Raw genomic sequence first — 21,519 nt, 5'->3', positions numbered from 1 at the left:
CTGTGAAGTAATGCAAAGGATATTTGGTCATTTTAAAAGCAATGTCCTGGTCTCAACTGGGATAGAGTTAATTTTCTTCCTAGTGCTGTGTTTTGTATTCAGTATGAGAGTAATGTTGATAAGAGACTGATGTTTTGGATGTTGCTAAGTATTTTTTCTCTGCCTGCTATCTCTTCACTGTTTCTTGATTTTTTTAGTGTTTTTCAGAACTTGAAACACTGTATGAAATTATCTTACAGAAGTGTTTATTGGGGTAAGGACTGCTTGAGGCACAACTGTTTTCTTTCTGCAGATTATAAAACAATCACTTTTTTTCAGTGTGATTATAAAGAGATGGAAATTACTGTATCAGTTAGTTGGGATGAGGAGGGGAAGTTCACAGGCTCTCAAACATTTAAGAATTTTTTCATGCCTAGATTAGGGAATGTACTATGAATCGGTTTAACACCTCGCTTCATAATAAATTCTTAATATCCTCCTACTCTGCACAAAAATTTTTCTGCACTCCCCAGTCTCACAGTGTTAGTTCAGGATGCCCTGTTCAGCCACATCTCACTGCTTTCTTTCATTCAAAAAAAAATAATCATACAATCTCTACTAAGACCACTGTGGTTCTCCCATGTAGCAACTTGCCTTCCTGAGATTACTACTTTTAGCCACTGGTTTTTTCAGTCTGAAGAAAAGGAGTTAAACAGCTGTTGTATATGCTTGTTTTTCATTCAGACTGATCGTATCTCCTTATTTTTAACTTTTCTCTTAGTAAAATCCTTTTGTTTCTCTTACTCCTCCTTTTCTCTTTTTGGAATGTCCTTGCTTTTACTCTTGTATTAAATGGATTAACATATTGTCTACAAACCTTATCTTGCATCATCTTCAAATCCTCACAGCTACAAACCGAAGAGAACAATATTTTATTGAATTGTATTTAAAAATAGAACTACATACTTGTGATCTTCAGTGTTATTCTTATGATGTATTATGGATTTTGTTCCATGTGAGTTATAAGTTGAACAGTAATATCCTTGGTAAAATCTAGGCTTTGAGTCTTGGTCTATAGGTGTTCAGGTCATTCTGGATTTGAGTTTGTGTTTCTTGCCAGTGGCTCATTCTTAGAAACAGAAGTGGTAGAAAAAAATCTGTGTGTACATAGGCTATTCCAGTTCAGTATGTGTTACTACAGACCAGCATTTTATACAGAAGTTTATACATTACATTACATTAATTTTATGTGACCTTTCAGTAACGCTTGAAATATTTCCCAGTTAAGGTCCAAAGAGTTCAGCAGTTCCTCTCTTTTGTTTCTTTTTTTTTAAAAAACAGAAAACACTGATTTTGCATTTTATTCTCGAATATTTTTTGAAACTTGTAAATTCCACAAATATCTATTTGCCATTTGTACCTCTCCACCATTTCTTCACTTCTTACTTTTGCTCTGTCATGACTTTAATTTTCTTCTGAAAGCTTTTATATGCCAGACTTATTTTGCTATACAAGCAGACAAATGTTTCAATAGTAATATTGTTTGTATATTTCGATAGTAATATTGCTTGACAGTAAACATTGAGAGGAAAGCTGAGAGTCTTCATTACACTCCTACTGATGAGGAAAAGTCCTGCTTCAAACCCTGTAGTGTCTCCGCCCTGATCTGGCCAGCACTGGTTACGGTGTTTGTGTTCTGGGGAACAGGAGTGCTACTGTGAAAATTGTCTGCCTTGAATAAAATAAATTGTTGTCCTTTGAGAGCTCTTAACATCTAGAAACTTTCTTGTCTGAATAAGAGCAGGACAGCACTCGATAATCTTATGCAACATTTTTTCACATTGTATGTTCTGAAATTTGTATGCTTTTTTCATTAAAACTTGTTCATATTTGCTTCCTTTTTAACTCCTTTCTATAGTAAATGCTTTTGTATCCATTCTTTTTCTCTCCCATTTTTTGAATATTTGTAGCAGGATCATTTTCGCGTTATGGTGATTGAGTTTGAGGATTTTGTATGCTGTGTAGACATGGCACTTAAGGACATGGTTTAGTGGTGGACTTGGCAGTGTTAGGTTTAGGGTTGGACTCAGTGATCTTAAAGATCTTTTCCAACCTAAATGGTTCTATGATTCTGTGCAGTTTAACACTTTGACTCTTCAAGTAAGTCTGGTTAAACAAAGGCAGTACCAGTTTTTGCGTATTATCAAGAGAATTGCTGTTTGCAGACAGTGCCTTTGTAATGACTCTGCTGCAGCAGAATCTCGTGATACTTGAACAATGGCTGCAAAAGAGCAAAAAGCTAAATAATCTTGAAAGCTGAAAAAATAGGTGGTAACTAATAACACCTGCAGTGAATATTTTGTCTAACTTTCTAATGTCTATACTACTATTTTATATATCAGTTTGGACTGATTTTTTGTATTCAAATCTATTTTTACATAATTTTAAAAATTCAAAATGACAGTTTTAGGAGGCGAATAGTTAGTTATGTATCCTACTTGATGCCTGGTTTTCTTCCTGAACATGGTGGAGTGGTTTAAGAAGTGATCTACTGGAACTATCTTTTAAAATTGTTATGCTAAAATCCCTGGAGCAGTTTGGTGAGTCTTCAGAATTTCTTTGTTCAAGATGCAGAAAGGGTGAAATTTCAGGTTACTATAGGATAACGATTTGTGGGGAAAGCCTCAGTATAGAAACCCACATAGAATGCAAAAATTCCACTATTAGCAACTTGCCTGTAAATGTGTGTTGTGTGGTGATAACATACAGGAGTTGTCCAAATGGGAATTTACATGTATGTGTTATATGTTTGTGAATTTGCATTTAGGCATTGTGGGCATAGTGACTCATATAAATTGTGTGTTGTTACAAAGCTTCTATGAAAGCATGCAAGCTGTCCTTCTGAATAAGGAGGTGATGTACTGTACCTGGCAAGCCTCATGAGAATTTGCTCTCTCTCTGTTTCAGTTTCCTTAAATCAACAAACCTGTAACAGACTTGTTTAATGCTCAATGTCCCCATGGAATTAGGGTTATTACATAGAGAAGGGAATACCATACAAGATATTTGAAATTATTGAGAGCTTTGGGTTAGCAAAGTGTTTATTCCTGTCGACTCCTTAGAGAGAAGAGGGTGAGGAGGGAGACCTCTGGGTAGAAAAGTTGATTGTTTACTTCTATGAATGCTGGGGGAATTAGTCATCTTGTGAAAAGTTTCTTGAAACTAGTTTTATTCACTGTGGTGCTTCACCCCCTTCTCGTGCAATATTACTGTGCAACTGTCTCCACTCTCAAACTCAGCTGCTAAAAATTCTTTACTGAGCTCACTATTGTCTTACTTGGTGAGAAATTTTGGCTCTTTGGGCAGTGTTATGTGCCCTTATTGAGGTTCCTGTCTAAACAGTTCAGAAAGCACCAGAATAACAACTGTGTCATAAAAATAGACCTGTTGACAATGTTATTTAAGAATTCACATAAATGTATGTGAACCATGAATAGTTATTCAATTTGCTGTGCAGTTTGGCATTTCAGATAACAACATGGCATTTGGCTTTGAACTTTTGAGTACATTTGGTATGGAGATTAGCTTTTTGCTTCAGGCCAGAGATAGTCAAACTTGTTGTAGAGCAGCATTTTACTATTGTCTAGTATTTTGTGGATTGGAGAATTAATGGGTTAACAAGCACTATTACTTTTGTTTCTAGTAATTCTACAGCAATATAAGGGTAGGCTGGACGTTGCCTTTTACTATTGAAGAAGGGCCGATCCTGTCTTGGAGCTTGGGAAACTATGTACTTTCCTTATTTCTATATGACTTTTGGCAGGTGATTTCTGATTTCTAATGTTGGCATTTTAGCTTCCTCATTTTCAGAATTGTAGTAAACTGATTTGCTTTATGGGAATAGGAGGCAAAACTAATTTGAACATGTAAGGTATTCAGTTTATACTTTTTCTGTCAGTTATAGACATAAGTTACTAGAATCTGTAGGGTGGTAGAAAACAGAATAACTATGTATTATATTTTGCCTGGAAGTATATAATGGAATTAACATATCTGGATTTTGGTTGATTCATTCAAAAGTATTGAAGGGGACAGTGGGAGGTGTTTGAACTACAAAAAGAATGGGGGGGGGCGTGCAACAAAATCACTTCCTCATAGTGGGTTTGCAAAATAGTTGGGCTGTAATTACCATTATGCTGGCAGAAAGAATCATTTGCCTGCGGTTGCTTTTTCTTTGTTGCTTTTGCAGAAGGATTCTAATTTCAACTTTTTTTTCCTGTGCATAAATACGTCTCAATGGTTTCTAAATTGCTTCCCCTAAGAAAAATGAACAGTTTAAGGTGCTTTATGAAAATTGCAGTCTGTTGGTCCCTCAAAGTAGAACATCTGTCCGGTTGCTAGCTCAGTTTTCCCCAGGGCTCAGCTTTGGGGCCAGTCCTGTTTAACATCTTTATTGATGATGTGAACATGGGGATTGAGTACACCCTTGGTAAATTTGCAGATGACACTAAGTTGGGTGGGAGTGTAGATCTGCTTGAGGGTAGGAAGGTTCTCCAGTGGCATCTGGACAGACTCAATCCGTGGGCTAAGGGCAACTGCATGAGGTTCAACAAGACCAAGTGCCAGGTCCTGCACTTAGGTCACAACAACCCTGTGCAGCACTACAGGCTCAGGGAGGAATGGCTTGAGAGCTGTTCAGCAGAAAGGGACTTTGGGGTGTTGGCCCACAGCTGGCTCAATATGAGCCAGCAGTGTGCCCAGGTGGCCAAGAAGGCAAATGGCATCCTGGCCTGTATCAGGAATATTGTGGCCAGTAGGACTAGAGAAGTGATGGTGCTGTAGTCAGCACTGGTGAGGCCGCGCCTCAAGTACTGCGTTCAGTTTTGGGCCCCTCACTTTTAAAAAGGACGTTGAGGTGCTGCAGCATGTCCAGAGAAAGGCAACAAGGCTTGTGAAGGGTCTAGAAAATATGTCTTATGAGGAACAGCTGAGGAAGCTGGGTTTGTTTAGTCTTGAGAAGAGGAGGCTCAGGGGGCACTTTGTGGCTCTCTACAAACTGAAAGGAGGTTGTAGTGAGCTGGGGGCTGGTCTCTTCTGCCATGCCTGCAGTGGGAGGACAAAAGGAAATGGCCCTAACCTGAGACAAGGATGATTCAGATTAGATAGTAGAAAAACTTTTTCACTGTTAGCATGGTCAGGCATAGGAATAGGTTGCCTGGGGAGGTGGTGGAGTCACCATCCCTGGAATGTTCAAGAGGCGAAGTGTCTGGGTGTCGTGCTGGGTGATGTGGTTTAGGGGTTACACTGGTAGTGCTGGGTGTATGGTTAGACTGGATGATCTTGAGGTCTCTTCCAACCATGATAATTCTATGCTCAACTTTGTCAGGACTATTTGTCCTGGTTTTTTTTTCTGTACCTTAAGGAATTGCCTTTAATAGACTGGGGTTTACTGGTTTTTGTATTCACAGAACTGTGCTAAAGAATAATGACTTGAGATCAAGACAAGAATTAACTACTCACCTCACCAATCAGTGGCCTTCCCCAGGAGCTCTGGATGTCAATGCTGTTGCCTTGGACACTCTACTTTATAGAAAGCACAATCAACAATGGGATGAGTAAGTTTAATGTTTATTTTGATTCCCCTCTAGAGGAACAGAGAAACTGAAAATTATGTATTTCCCTCAGCACACTCTGAATCATATCCTGTCAGAGTTACCTGTTACAATGTACAATGATCAGCTGGTAAATAAAATCAATTTTCTTGCTTACCATAAAAATTTCCTTCCTTTGGATTAATTTAAAAAAAAGAAAGAGAGAAAAAGGAACTATTGCTTTAGTAAAAAACTAAAACAATCATTTGATTTAGGAAACAAACAAATGAAAAAGTGTTTTAAGAGAAGAAAGATTAACTGCCTAGGTTTTTCTAGAAAATGTTTTAAGAGTTGAAGATATCTAGTTATATCTTTAAATGCGTTGCTATTACATATTAATTGCTTTGCAGGAAAAGTTTTCAAAGTCTGGACCAGCTTTCAGCAGATGTTAGTCTTTCTCAATCTCTCTGGATCCAGGTCACTCACAGGATGGGAAGCAGGATGGAATGAACATGTTAAATGAAGGTACAGAGCCAGTCTAGTGGCTTCCTTTAATTTTGTTCTTCATAGCTCTGAACTTCAGTCGCTGTGAGATGAGTTTTCAGTGTGAAGAAAATATACATTGAAAAACATATTTTTCATTGTTATGCAAAGTGTTTCAGAGTCCATGGGGAAACCCCCAAGGACTCTGCTTCAAATAATTTTGGATTTATGAAGATACCCATCCCACTCCCTCAGTAAGTATAAGACTTCGTGCTGTATTTAAAGCTAAGCTTCAAGTATTTTGCTTATCTTCTTTTGCCATCACAGAACCAGTCAGCTCTGTTACAAGGAGGATCTTCTGACATCTTTCTACTGTAATAAACGCTTTCATTTTGGTTCTTAAAAGAAAGATTAAAGGCAACTGGATTTGCAATTACCACTGTCATTCTTGTATCTTGCATTTAACATTTATCTGTGAAGATGCAGCCTAACAGTGTTTCCATTAAAATAGAGAGAGGAACATGATATGAATTGTTTATGTAAGTGTAATATACATACACATTTCCTTTCAAAACCCATATGTTTATCAAAGCTTAGCTGCTCCATCTTGTGGGCAATTGTAAAAGCAGAAAATGATGGACGACTTATGAAATAGTAGTATTTTCGGCATAGAACATAAATTAATATAAAAAATCCTTTTTGTATCTCATCAAAGCTTTAAATGTTAAAGCTTTAACTGTTAAAGTTTCTTGGGTTTAAAATATCAAGGATGAAAAATGTAGAATTTTTTTAAAAACACTGTAAGTAGTCTTAAAATCTAATTTAATTCAAGTTTGCTTAGAGAAAGTGAAACAGAATAAATATGGCTCTTATAAAGAGTTCTTGTGCAGATCTACTTTCAACTGGTTTTTTGCACTGTTAATCACTTGAAGGTATGCTTTGTCTTATCTTCTGAAAATTAAAGTGTGGCAAAACCAGTGGTAATAATAGTTTAGGTTTTGATTTCAACACTGTCTTTAAAGGTAGCATACCATCTTGTTTCTAAATCAGTGACGTTCATTAGCACTTAAGTTTTAATGTAGTTTGTAAGACACAGTGATCCTGCTGTGGTATCTTTGGTCTAACTCTCAATATGGCAGTTTTAACTAAATGATTGCAAGTAGTAAATTTTCACACTACTCTGTAATTCTTTGTAATGTAATTTATTAGCAGAGTTAGCACAAAGTAAGTTGAACAGGTATTCTGAGAAGACATAAAATAAACAGAGAAACTGTCCAGTGCAGTTTCATATGAGTATGTTTCATTTTAGCTGTCAGCTGTATTTGGATAACAGGGCAGATGTTTGCACTGCTACTCCTGCACTGTGTGGCGTTTTCCAGTGGTTGGAGCCTAATGCATTTCAAATTACCAAGGTTTAAAAAACAAAACATGCTTGTTTTGGTAGAAATAGATCCTGATCCAGTTAATTCTACTCCTTTCTGTGGGATTTAAAATTAGATCTTTGGTGCTGACATTGTATTAGTAATGTCACTTCCATTTATACACAATGGATTTTATATACAATTGCCTTCCATTTATATACAGTGGACAATTTATATACAATGAGCTGGTGCTGGAATTAGTAACTTCAGTTCACTGTGTAGTCAGTGGAACCTCTGGATCTGCCTCTGCAGGAGACTGACTACAGCCCAGCCTGTAGTGCACAGGTAGGGATCTCTGTACCACCTGGACAGGGAAGGTGTGGCATAAATTACGTGTCTTCCCAGTGCCATTTATGAAGCATGCCTGTGCTGAAGCAGTAGTATGTAACTCATAATAGTGTAGATGAAACTGCCTTTTCTGTTCTTTCTTTTTTTTTTCTGTTATCTTGTACTGTAAAAATTATTAGCTTAATTCTTGTTTTTCTTAACAGGGAAGGAAGACACTCCATCTTTGCTTGGTCTTTGTGGTTCTCTTACATCAGTAGCAAGCTACAAGTCTCTCACAAGTCTGAAATCAAGTGAATACCTTGCAAGTCCCACAACAGAGATGACAAGTCCAGGCTTAACACCATCTTGAGATACACATAAGAAGGAAGAGCTTTGTGTTGTATGCATTTGGTTTATGTTCCATAAAATGACTTGCAATGAAGACTGCTAGTTCTGAGTTAAAAAATAAGCTGCTTTATTTTTTCTTTTCCTGGTTACCTGTGTAATTTACAAATTCTGTCCATTTTCATTCGCCTTTTTTTCCCCCAGAGGACTTTTCAGATTTTCTATTTTAATCTGGATTTATTTAAAGCTCTTTGTCAGGTACAGAATGTATAATCCGATGCTTATGAATGATTTTTAAAATGAAAGTTGGAAAACAGTCCCCTACTAAATTGCCATCAGCTCTGTTTCTCCTTGCACTGGTCTGGCCCTGCTCTAGCCACTGTACTTTTCTGCAGTGCTTTAAATATCTATCAACTCTTGCAGAATAGACAGGGAATCCTTAATGCCAGTCTTTATAGGCAAATAAATATTTACCTAAAATTCCAGCTTTTCATCTGTGTATGTTGTGTAGGACCTTGAATAGCATATTTAACCTATCAACAGCTTCTCTCAAGTTGACTCAGTGTTAGGTTTTGCATTCCTGTTAGTATCATGGCACTGAAGAATCACACTGAAACACTCTTGCAAACTCTTGAAGTTGCATGTGAATAACAAATGTAACTTGATCATATAAGTCAAGCATACTTAGCAATTTTCAAATGGTGAGGAAACTCACTAAATGCTTTTGAGTGACCTGAGTTACAGATAAGCTAACATTATATGAGAAATTTCTTGCTGGAAAGATAGAGACTAAGGATAGTGGGGTTAGCACCTTGGGAAGTTTGAATTCTGTGTTTATTGGCAAGATCCCAAGGAGAGTGAAAAAGAGGAAACAAAGTAATGGCTGTATTTCCATGTTAAAGACTTTTCTCATCCCTGTAGTAGTGCAATAGGTATTTTTCTTGGTAAGATAATACAGCAGAACTTCTCAAGTCAGTTTTCTCAAATTACTTGCCATTGATTTAAATTATTGATAGGAAAAAAAAGAAAAAGGAGACATTTTTTAAATGTAACTAACTTTCCAAATCACCCTACAGTTTCAAAGTTTGCAACTAAATTTTTTAATTGCAAACTATATTCTTAATTCTTTGTAAGATATGATCTTATCTATGAATTTTGCTAATCAAGGTAATGCTTAACACTATGATTAGTAACTTTTTAAACAAAAGTTAAATGCATGTAAGTATGTTGTATTTATAAGTGCTAGGGAAAATGCTTTTTTGTGCCAAAGAAGTTTCATAAATTGTTTACATGAGTAGCTGCAATACAGGACAGATTTTTAATTATTGCTTACTCTTAGGTGTTTACAGTATGTCACTACATTCTGTACAGTTTTAGTTAATTTGCCTCTTGTGATGGTATCTTGGCACTACTACTAAAAACTGGTCATCATAGGATGGGCTTGAAAGAAACAGGATTCATTCTTACCTTTACTGAAACAACAGGGAATGTAGCCTTTGTAAGTATAGGCTTCTCTGGAACTTATGGCACTGTTGGATTTAGCTGGAGGAGGTTCAAAATACATATCCTCAACTCTCTAGTCCATGCTGCTAGAGGTCACTGCATCCATGGCAGGGTACACAACTACTGATGCTGTTTTAATGCAGAATTTTAGAGCATTTTAGCAAAATCCACCAGATCTTGTCTTTAAAGCCCTCGTGTGCCCACCCAGTTAATTTCTCTGTAATAAACTGACATTAAATCCTGTCATACACTGTCAGAATGCCCACTACTTCATGTAACCTTTTTTTTGTTATCACATTAAGCACCTGTTCTTTCCTGGCAGTTGAGTAACATTATTAAATATAAATTTGTAAACTAGAGATGCATTTTTACTATAAATAAAATGAGGGAATCTGGATTCCACAAGTTAACATTCTACATCAAGGTACAGTGATTTAATGGGTCTTGTTTGCTGTTAAACACTTCTCACCTTACATCAGTATTTTGGAGGGGTCTATAATCATGATCTTCAGTCATGTTCACTGATGGCTCTTTTCTTGGAGCTACTAGTGTGAAATTCATTTGTCATTCAACTGAAGTCTTTTATGTGGTCAGACACCACTGAGTTTCTGGGTTTTATGCATGGGAAATCAGTTATGTGTGTCTTTCTCAGTTCTAAACATTAATCATTTAAAAAAAATTAAAATGCCAAAACTGTATGTTTTGTTGCCTTGATGTTCCATAAATGTTGCATGTAAATTAAACATTTTGTATCATCACAAGTTACAAATTTTTGTCTTTGTTTTAATCACGCAAGGTAAAATAAGACCATTCAGTAAATTACAGTATTACTGAGCTTATAGCAAATTCTTTTCTTGCAAAATGGGGAAAGTCTGGTTTTGCTACTGGAAGTCATTCAGTGTCATCCAAAATCTGTTGTTATTCTTTTCTCTTAGGCCTTATTTTGTCAATTATGTTCAAAAGTCACAGTGGGAGAACAGTGTTTATTATCTCCTCTGGCAGCACCTCTTGCCTGCACCATATGCTGTAACACGGTACCTAACATCTTTACAACTGCAGTATTTTTCAGTGTGTGATGAATTTTCACCAAGACAGAACACATGCTGGGGTACCTTCTTCACAGGAGGATAGGACTGAAGTCCATTTCTTGGGTAAAGCACACCTGAATGTCAGTGTCTTAATTACCTGAATACTGAGTTGCTTTTGCATCAGCACATTTTTTTTGTTAAAATACACAATAAAGTAAAATTCAACCCCTTAATTGAAAATGCATGGAAAAAGGGAGGTAGAGTGAAGGTAGTTAAAAAATAATTTAAAAAAAATCAGAGGAAGCTCTGATTCAGTAACTGAAGTACCTACGGGCAAGTGAGGAGCTGCAGCTGCTCATACCACGAGTGTGCAGCACACTGTGGCAAACAATGGCTGCATCGACAGCAGCAAACTAAATATGCTCTTCCCTTCAGAGAGACACATGGCGGAGTCAAAGAGGCACGGAAACACCTGTCTGTGCCAGCACACCTGGCCTTCCAACACAGGTGATCCCATAAAAACTGTGTATGGCTTGGCCCGGCCCAGGAGTGTTGTGGCAGTGACAGCTTGCACCTCCCAAAAACATGTGAGGGAGTGTTTCTCCAGAGCACCTGTACAGGCTGTTGTCTTCAATGCCTGGATGTGCTTTAATTTTTTAAGAGTATTACCTTAAAAAAAAGCCACTGTAGTCACTAAGCTCTCTTGGTTTCTAATGAGCATGAGTATTTTTCCACTTTGACATAGGGAATTTTTCATTTAAAATAAACAAGAAAAGAAGCTGTTTTATAATGTGCACTTACACAAAATATAGAGCTGCAAACAACAAACATGCCCAGAATGAAACATGTATCAAGCAGCAAGAATAAATAAGCATTTATTGAATTCATTCTGTATCAACCTCCGTATTGAGAAATAAATATATCATACAACTGGAAGCACAAAACATTTTTAAACAATAATTTTAAATATCCAGACTAAAAATTTAACACGGTGGCAGTCGTTATTCTTCATTGCTCTGTCCAGGCTTAAATTCTTTTTTTTCTCCTCCTTCCTTTCTTTTTCCTCTTTAGCTGCAAGAGAAGTCACAGAATCTTCAATGGTAGTTTAAGGGTGATGTGTATTTTCTTAGTCTTAATAAAAAAAGTTAATTTATCCTTCATGAAACATGTAAAAATGAAGTTGTATTTAGTTACCAAATGTAATGGTAGAAATTCACTGTGAATTCTAGAAAACATCTTCACAGATTAATATTTGGCACAACTTTCACCATATACTTTGACTTCATACAATCGGATGAAGGAGAATTAAGGACGTTGATTCATTTTTTCATTTAAATGAGAAAAGAAAGATTTTCCATATTCGTATGTGCTGATCATTATGGCACAAGCAGGAGCAACTTTACATAGCCGTGGAATAATACCTGCCCAGAAGAGAAAGGAAGGTATTCACTATCATTTGTTTTCAGACCAAGTGCTGTAGTACAATTTATTGGTCACAATACATTGATACCATAGTATATCAGTGTAGAACTCGGATTGTATGTGTCCGTGTTCCTCAAAATACTAAATTTACAGGCTGTAGGTACTGCCAGAGTAATAACCTTATGCACTCAGCTATGCCATCCTGTGGGGCCTGCCTGCCTCGAGACTGCTGTGTCTCTGCCCCTTCTGACTCTTCATGCGGGTGGAACACCTCGACCTGGAGGGCTCCTGTGCTCCAGCACAGAAGAGGTGGCCCAAGGGCAGGCTGTGCCCACCCCTAAGTACCAGTGCAAGCTCATGTGGGACAAGCAGAGGCTTATGACCTCTCAGGTGTGAAAAAAGAGGTTCATGAAGCCCTCAATCCTGACATGTATAAAGCCAGGGAGGAAAGGGCTCAAGTACCATGCTGGGCTGTACCCTCTGGTATACAGGTTTCTGGCTCAGCCCTTCAAGCCAATTCTTAAGTAAAAAACCTGCTTCCCTTGCCACTATCTCTTAAAACCTATAGCACCTCTACTAAAATGGAAGAATCCTGTTCAAATGTATAATGATAGAATTTAAGTGTTAAATGTGTCTCATTACAGTCAACTGTGATCTTGTCAATGGAGTTTAGAAAGTGATTAAGTTTACCTAGAGATAGGAAAATAAGGCTGAATCCACTTGTCCACACACAGCCAGCCATCTACTTCCACTTGAAACAGAAGGACATCTGTGGGGAGCTAGTGCAGATGAGACATGGGTGGAAAACTTGAGTTGCTTAGGAACAGCAGCAAGAGGCCAGGCAGTCTGCCCCTGGTCACCTTAGCTATGTGTGGACAACTGAACTAAACTACTGGTTGATCAAGAGAACATCTCTAAACTCTGCTACTCACGTGTCAAGACCTACATGTAAGTATCCTAATCTATTAACTAAATTCCACCCACATTGGCTAATAATACTGATACTTTGTGGTGTCTTGCATTCTGCTGGCATAAGTGCTCTAAAATATGCAGATCCTGCTGCCCTTCACATTCCTGGCCAGACTTAATTCTATCAGAGCTTTAGCTTTCTTTCCCAAGCTGATCCCTGGCTGCTTGGACAGTTTCTCTATGACAGGTTACCTGTCCTTGTTTCCACCCTCTATAGGCTTGCTTTTTGTATCTGATTTTGTCCAGGAGCTCCTTGTTCCTCTATACAGGCCTCCTGGAATTTTTGTCTCACTTTCTCTTTGTTGGGATACATCATTCCTGAGCCTGGAGGAGGTGATTCTAGAATATAAACCGGATCTCTTGGGCCTCTCTTCCCTCCAGGGCTTTGCGCCATCGTACTCTACCAAGCAGATCCCTGGAGAGGCCAAAGTCTGCTCTTCTGAAGTCCCAGGTAGTGAGCCTGCTGTGCACCCTTCTCATTGCCCCAAGGATCTTAAACTCCACCATTACACAGTCACTGCAGCCAAAGTTGCCCTTGAGATTCCCATTCCCCACCAGCCCCTCCTTATTGGTGAGAACAAGGTCCAGCATAGCTCCTCTCCTTGTTGGTTCCTCTATCACTTAGAGGACATTTTCATCAACACGTTCCAGGAATCTCCTGGATTGCTTACGCCTTGCTGTGTTGTCCCTCCAGCAAATATTAGGGTGATTGGAGACCCCCATGTGGACAGGGTTTGTGAATGCAAGGCTACTCAGTCTTCCTGGTTGGGCAGTCTGTAGCAGACCCCCACTATAACGTCACCTGTCTCTGCTCTCCCTTTAATCCTGACCCACAAGCTCTTGGTCAGCTCTTGGTCCATCCTCAAGCAGAGCTCCATGCACTTCAGCTGGTCATTGGTATAGAGAGTGACACCCTCTCCTCATCTCCCCTGCCTGTTCTTCCTAAAGAGTCTATATCCTTCCATTTCAACATTCCAGTCATCAGGTGCTCACCTGCTGACCTGTGATCCCTCTCCAGGCTCTGGACTTCTCTTGTGGGCACTGGCATCACATTGGTGAGAGTGGGATGGATTGAGGTTCCCCTCCTCTTTTAATTTAAAGCCCCTCCCCTTTTAATTTAAATTTTAATTTAAAGCTGGGCAAGCCTATGGCTAAAGATGCTCTTCTCCTCTGACAGATGGACCCCACCAGCCCCTAAGGGTTTCTCAGTGTGAGTCCCATGGTCTGAAGCCCCTGAGCCCCTGGGCTGTGGCACCAGTCCTGTAGCATTTGTTACAGTAACGTTGTAGCTCCATGTAAGAGAAATTAACAGCTGTAGTCTGAGTGTGTTACTGCTCTACACAGAAGTTGGTCTAAGGCTCAGCTTTGGTACAGAGCTACAATACTGTATTTCTTGAGGGACAGTAGATACAATATAGAATAATCTAAAGATTGTACAGTAATCTTTAAACAGTGAAGACTTAATAAATTTTTTATTTCAATAATGTTCTTATAGAAAGGCAAATTTTCTAAAATCTGAATTCCTGAGGGATGCTAAGCTTTACAGCCAAGAAGACCTTCCCATTAGGATAACAATGCTTCTTCCAGCTCCACCTTGCAGGCTGCCCCTAGCACTAATTGAACCCACAGCAGTGCACCCCAAAGGTCTCCCAGGGAAGAGAGACATTCAGTTTAGTTTTGGAGAAATTTCTATGCAAAAGCCACAAAAAGTATCTAGTAGCTGCAGAGAGGAAATTAGAGTGGAGAGAACAGTGTATACTTAACCTATCACAATATCTTCTGTTTTAATTACCATATTGGCAACTAGAAACACAAGTTGCCTTCTATGGCTACTTAGGACACAATGGATGAGAATGCAAGAACTCCAGCTTCTGGGAAACCAAATCTTTTCTTTCTGACAGAGCACACCAAGTAGAAACCTTTGACAGAAATCTAGCAGGATCCCTGACAGCTGCTGCCAGATATCTACAGATCTGTAAAAAATTATTCCATTGCATTCTCCAAGAGAATATTCAGTGATCTGGCTAAATCCATTGTGAATTACCTCAGAGAGGAGTCAGACCCTTCTGGTCATTCCAGAAGTGCAACATTCCCTGAAAGATGTTAAGAATTAAAAGAAATCCTCATTTTGAGGATGAGGTAACAATGGGGGACTTCTGCTCCAATGCTGAATGTCACTTTTCTCGTCTTTCATGTCACATTTGTCAACTCTCAAAGACCCTCTGTTCTGGCCAGGGCAACTTGGTTATTCAATGGAAAAGACTCTTAAGCCTCGCAAGGTCTCAGGAGTCTCCATGATCACTACTTGATGACAGGAAGTCCTGATACAATTGAGCTATAATTTGAAAAGAAGGAGGAATAATATTTTATGCTGACCTCTCAGGGACAACAATCTTTGTTGCTAGAGGTTTTGAGTTAGTACCAAGAATTAGGTCATTAGGCAGTGCTCACAGCTGCCAGGATTTTAAAAAGACATCAGAAAGTATTCCTGAGGGTTTATTTTCTGTTCTTTAAATATGCAGGGTTTAAATGGCGAAGATATCTTAGGATGGTCAGGGGTACATCTATGCTGATCAGCGCATAGTCCAGGGCTAAAAAATGATCTTTGCCACAGCTATCAAAACTACTAAAAGACAGTCTTCAAGACAGTCCCTGCAAGAAGAATAAAATACATCGAGGAATTACACAGCTAAATGGGGTGTTCACAGTGACTTGATCATGTCTTACTTAATGGCTCAGAAGAACTGAAACAGTACCAGCTACAAAGTGAACTGTGCAGAACCTTGATAGGTTCAGTGAGAATAAGAAAGTCATGTAAGAGGGGTGCACTCATAGGAGTACAGATGACAGAAAATACAAGGAAAATTTTAAAACTATTAACTCATTAATTATTAACTTATCATTAACTCAATATATTGTCAAGATTGCATTTCTCCCTCTGTTTAAACATAAAAATTTAACAAATATCCTAAATAATGTTTCTAGTTTGCCAGAAAATTCAAAGGAAAAAATTCTTGGAGAATGGTTGTTGCGTGACCTTGAATGTCCGAAATATTATACAACATTCAACATAACCACTCCCATCTAGCAAACAAATACTAATATAATTGTCAAATCTTCCAGTCCTCTGTAAAAAACTGTGTTGAAGTTGGACTTCAGCTGAATGCATCATAGGACAGTATCATAGAATTATTTAGGATAGATGGAATCTATCCTGAGCCTAGTATTTCACAAGCCCATAACACTATTTTATTCTGTAAATTCTTCAAAATACCTATTCCATTTTCAGACTTTTTGGGTTCTCAATAATGCATCTTCTTCAAAGACTAAGAAGGGAGACAAAAAAGCTTAAACTCTGTTTCTGAGACAGAAAGAACCAAAAAAGTTGAGTACAGAAATTAGTATGAGATGAAGAACAAAAGTTAGGATGGCTATTCCTAAATATAGATGCCACAACAGTAATGTCCGCTCTAAGATTTTTAGCACAGGACTAAAAACTGCATATAAGAAACTTTCTCAGAAAAACCTCTATCCTGGTAGTCGCAAACCTACAATCTATTAATTTCTCTTTGCACCAATTCTTTCTGAAAAACTTAAGAAATCAATAAAAGCTTAAGGAATCAGTAATTTTTTTAAATTTGAAAAAAAACATTTTCTGAACTGAATCTTTTAGCACCATTTTTCATCGCCAATACAGACATACTTGTCAAGCCCAGCCCCTCTGCTTTTAAGATAAATTGTATCCATCTCAAACAGCTATATCTTAGTAACTTGTTAAGAGACTACCAAAATTCTCTCTGGATATATGCATGTCTGTTGCTTTATATATACAAACTATTCCATAACTGACAGTGTTCACAGAGATGGAAATATTACATGGAAATATACAATTTATGCATGTCAACATCTGTAATCACTTGGTAACGATTAAAAAACTCTCTAGTCCAATTTTTTTTTAGAGATATGAAAAGATTTACCAGCAAATAATCCAGTAATCCCATTGCTAGCGACAACTTTCCTCATAACTGCCCAGGTCGATGTAGAGTCCCTCTGTGGAACTTAATATAGTACAAGACAACAGTGAATCAAGGAATCCATACATTGCCATGCAAGAATATTTTTTGAAATCAGAGAGAGTCACAGATGTAATTATTAGGTTTAGTTCCTTTTCTGTTAATTTTATCCATTTTATTTACACAGAACGTTAAATTCATACAGTATGCAAATACACAAGTTAAAACAGCATGAGCTGGAAAAGCTTGTAGAAACACCTGGAGTAAGATATATGAACAGATACAATATTCCTTACAAGAATACAAATCCAGTGAAAAAAGTCAACTAGCTTTCAAATGAGCCATTCCCTCTCCATGACACCTTACACATGCAACTAAAAGATCATCACAATTCAGACTTTTAAATAAGAACTTGCTTTTCTGGTAAACTGAATCCAAAAGTAAGTTTTGAGAATTGTTATCATAAAAATGAATCATAAGATTGAACATAAAGTTAAACTAGGACACTACACATTACACCTAAGTTTACAAAAATCAGATCTCCCCCAAAATTTATATTTCAGAAAGTATAGCTCTAAGAGATGTGGATTGAAGTCCCTTATAGAGCTAAATCCCATACCACAAGCAACCTAACAGCAGCAGCAGCCAGAAGCAATCTGCATTCCAGGCATATGCAATTATTTTAAACAAAGGAAATTTTCTGTGCTATTTCATGTACTGCTTTCTTTGATTTGAAATATGGAAGTGGCCAAGAAATCTTTTTTCTAGATGAAAGTTAAAGCAGTGTAATAGAATACATTCATAAGGAACATCCCACAGCATTTAGAAACTGCAAAATATTTTTGCAACCACAGAGAGACGATATGTAGATGCATAGTCAGTGTCCAACTCTAACAGTAACTGGATTTGGAAAGAATTCAACTGGTACAAATTAAAGATAACCATAATGAAATTTTGAATGTATATTAATCTGGTTAATATCAACCTAATAAATATATGGCAGCCACATGTGTTTCAAAGTGGTGTTAGCAATGAATTCTTACATTCATCAGCACAAGAAAAAGACTGAACTGACTATTGATAATTAAAGCTTTTTTGATATTTTTCTGTTCTGCAATGAAACACTGATGTGTTTTTTTAAGAATTACACTAGAAGAAAATAATTTACCTGAGAGAATGAAACCTCATGCCAAAAAGTGAGCACTTAGTTTCTAAGCAGAAACTGTTCAGGTACTCAGCCTTTTTAATGGTCTGTAATCTTAAAGTCGTGATCTAACATTTGTTTAAGTTAATGAAAGTCCCTCACTGGTCCAGGTCCCAAGCAATGGAAAGAAAAGTTTTTATATACAACTCGAATTCACATAAAGCACAGCAGTGCTCTACTGAAAGAACAAAACATAAACTTCCCCTTTCATCCTTTAAAGATGTTAGGACATTCACTAATATGCCCTCAAAAATAATTCTTTTGAAAGAACATGAAAAGAAGGTAAAAAACACGCAACCTGAGAATAGTGCTTTCTTTCTCTACCCTAATATTTATCAAAAGAATATTGTTATGAAGGAGCAAGTGGAAGTGAATGTGCAAACATTTTATCATTTTATTTTAAAGTCTTTTTCAATAGATCACTGTTCACCTGTGTTTTATAAGAAGTTAATTTTTTGCCTATTTAAATATAACTTACTCCAATCATAGAATTATGACTGAGTTGGAAAGGACCTTTAAAGGTCATCTAGTCCAACCTCCCTGCAATAAGTGGGGACATCTTAAATTTGCAATTGGTCTGCCTAAATGTAATAGTTTTGAATTTATTTGTTTCAATTGTATACCATCTTTTTAAGCTCAACTGTACTGAACTCACACCTTTTCCTTCTTCCAAGCCATTAATGAAATATTGTATTGTCCTAGGAGATAAAAAGTATCTCTTGGGATATTACAATCTGGAGAAGAAAAAAGGCCTGAGTGATAGAATTTTTAGATAAACTTCAGAGAAGAGACAAAAACTTAAAATTCCTACCAAAAGTCTATATACCCAAACACTAAGTTTTCAGAAACACTAATTTTTCCAAACCTTGTAGGTTTTTTTATTCTTACCAGTGACTTACTTTCTAAGGTCTCACTCTCCCAAAGTGCAGTCTGTCTATGTGTTTTCACTACGTCAAATGGCTGAGTTATGACAGCTGCAATCTATCAGGAAAAGAAAACAATTTTAATGTTAGTGCACAAACAAAATTTAATTTAAATTTTTAAATTAAAGTGCACACAATTGAAAACTAGATTTCATATTCCAAGCACATGATAGTATTAAGTCTTGTATGTCAGAACACTGTAATTTATTCACATTTATCTAATCAGCTTGAATGCCAGGCCATGTGTGTTTAAAGTACACATATGCCCCAAAACATAAATTTCTGAGAGAATCACCTAAAATCATATCTCTTTTAAATAGTTTATTAGTGATAATAATAAAAAGTAGTACTAGAAATTATATACTTACGGAGCCAGATGCTGCTCCTGAAGTAAAAGCAATAAAAAATGTAGGTTCATGTGCACCAACTTGCTTGCACATCATCTTCTTGAAACGTTCATAATTATACCAGTACATTGCTATGATTACAAAAAAATAAACTTGCATTACAAGAGATTTTTATGTCAAATACAGAAATTCTTTCATCAAGTACAGATGCTGAAAGCATAATAAATGTCCTCTGTGCTAACCCATGGACAGATAGCCCTGTTGCCCTTATCTCCAAATCCCAAATTTCTTCATATAATACAAATTAGCCTAATCATTTTGTCCTTCCCTCAAGTAACCCCTATCTTAATACAATCTAAACCAAGCACTATAAAACTCACATTCAATTTAACATAAATTAAAGTGTAGGCTTATTATTCACTATGTTTTCAGGCATATTTCACATTTTCATCGATCTCACTAATTCTATAAAAATGTGTCTCATGCAAAATGAAAGGTTGCTCAGGACTGCTTCATACTTTTCTGAGGGACAGAGTGTAAAATTTAACTCTGAGAGAACCAAAAAGTACAATTTTGCTCCTTGGAATTACTAAGAGGAGAATGCCTTTGTGAAGACTGTCAAAGACAAGTCTGGCAAACAACTTTTAGGAACAACATCTGTTTCTTTGACTGTCTGCTGAACTAAACAGCACTCTTTCTGCTTTCTAATTAAAACTCCAAGCTATATGCTACCAGGCTCAATTACAGAGTAATTCCTTATGGCAGCTGGTCAAGTAAATACTTCAAATGATGGCTGCACATCCTGAAAGGTAACTGTGCCTTGGTCAGCACTGAGTTCTGAAGGCTGTGCCAGCAGAAAAAAGTATTTTCTTGCCACGAAGACTGCCAGAACATGTGCCTGGCCTCAATCATTTCGCAAAAGCAAAAGTAGGTAGTATCTCAGAAGGTATTCTCAGGGTTTGAGGAAAACCTACTACTGAAATATACAAAACCCTAATTTAATATAAATTATCTAAATCCAAAACTTTGCTTAAGCACCTACAGAACTCATTTCCCTGAATATCTTTTATACTTAAATTGTCTGCCACACTACTTAAAGAATGACTCAAGTATTATTGTTAACCCAGTTCTTGTGTTTATAAAGATTCACACCTCAAGTTTTATTCAGTCTAGGTAGCATCCCAAGGAACCTGCTTGAAGTATATGAACACTTGGCTCGAACACAGTGGGATTCTAATTACTCTGTGCTGCTTAAGACATGTTGTACTGCTCGACTGTTTTCACAGAGGAATGGCTTTTTCAATACAAATTGTTACACTGATTTTAATTCTTGAGATAGTTAACTTGAGCTACCTGCAGAAAAGCTGTAAACTGTACTGTAAGAATACGAGAGAGTGCAATGCTGTGGGGGCATCATTCAAACTTAAGAGCTAAGACTGAATGCACTGAGGGAGCTCATCATAACAGACAAAGAGTATATATAAGAAAAAAATTATCAGAAAACACATTTGAAAGAGATATTAGGCAGCAATAAACACCCTTACCTTTATAAAATCAGAGTTTTGTGGCATTTAATTTTTTTAAAATACATTGTCCTTTACTCATGCATCTACTTGCCTGCTCACTTTTGGCTCTTTAACAATAGTTCTCAAGCTATAAGGCAGTAGCTATAAGACAGTAGCTGTATGTTAACTTGTGCCTCTACCTTTTCAGCATCCCATGATACCTATGAAGTACTGGGGACAGACAAGCACCCACTGACTGTGAAGTGAATGCCAGAGCAGTGTGGAGACTGAGTTAAAGTAGATAAGCATGTTTTGGATCAGTGGAGGAACAGCAGGCGTGGACGCAAGAATCTGAAAAGGCCCGAAAAGAACACACACATCACCTCAGTGCTCTCTTCCTTGTGCACTCCCTCACAGTGCTCTGATCTTCCCCCTCTGTTAAAAGCAGCAGAGGGAAGGAAGCTGCAGCCACACTGCTACAGACAAAAATCAGTAAGAGAACAAGAGTTTCTACTTGAA

The 21,519-nt window shown here is 37.3% G+C and overlaps 2 protein-coding genes across 9 annotated transcripts in view; one reads left to right on the top strand and one right to left on the bottom strand.

Annotated features, from left to right (window-relative positions):
• RUNDC3B (RUN domain containing 3B) overlaps positions 1-10,354 on the top strand; it is a 52,275-nt gene extending 41,921 nt beyond the window's left edge. Inside the window, 4 exon segments of the mRNA XM_032699236.1 lie at positions 5,448-5,594; positions 5,981-6,030; positions 6,033-6,095; positions 7,966-10,354. Coding sequence (XP_032555127.1) covers positions 5,448-5,594; positions 5,981-6,030; positions 6,033-6,095; positions 7,966-8,111 — 406 coding nt within the window. The 3' untranslated portion in view covers positions 8,112-10,354.
• The window catches only part of SLC25A40 (solute carrier family 25 member 40), a 22,539-nt gene continuing 11,363 nt past the window's right edge, over positions 10,344-21,519 (bottom strand). For 4 of the 8 annotated variants that reach the window (XM_032699490.1, XM_032699409.1, XM_032699574.1 and 1 more), the window contains 4 exons: positions 19,517-19,626; positions 19,125-19,206; positions 16,986-17,066; positions 10,344-11,688 (listed from right to left, as the gene is read on the bottom strand). In XM_032699490.1, coding sequence (XP_032555381.1) covers positions 11,567-11,688; positions 16,986-17,066; positions 19,125-19,206; positions 19,517-19,626 — 395 coding nt within the window. In that variant the 3' untranslated portion in view covers positions 10,344-11,566. Of the gene's footprint in view, positions 11,689-11,811; positions 12,039-16,985; positions 17,067-19,113; positions 19,207-19,516; positions 19,627-21,519 lie in introns of those variants that run through there. The other 4 variants (XM_032699651.1, XM_032699820.1, XM_032699900.1 and 1 more) reach the window with 4 other exon arrangements.

This window comes from Chiroxiphia lanceolata, chromosome 1, assembly GCF_009829145.1.
Source record: "Chiroxiphia lanceolata isolate bChiLan1 chromosome 1, bChiLan1.pri, whole genome shotgun sequence".
In the NCBI taxonomy this organism is placed as follows: domain Eukaryota; kingdom Metazoa; phylum Chordata; class Aves; order Passeriformes; family Pipridae; genus Chiroxiphia; species Chiroxiphia lanceolata.
Note: the sequence above shows the minus strand (reverse complement) of the source record. Positions and strands in the feature narration are given on the sequence as shown.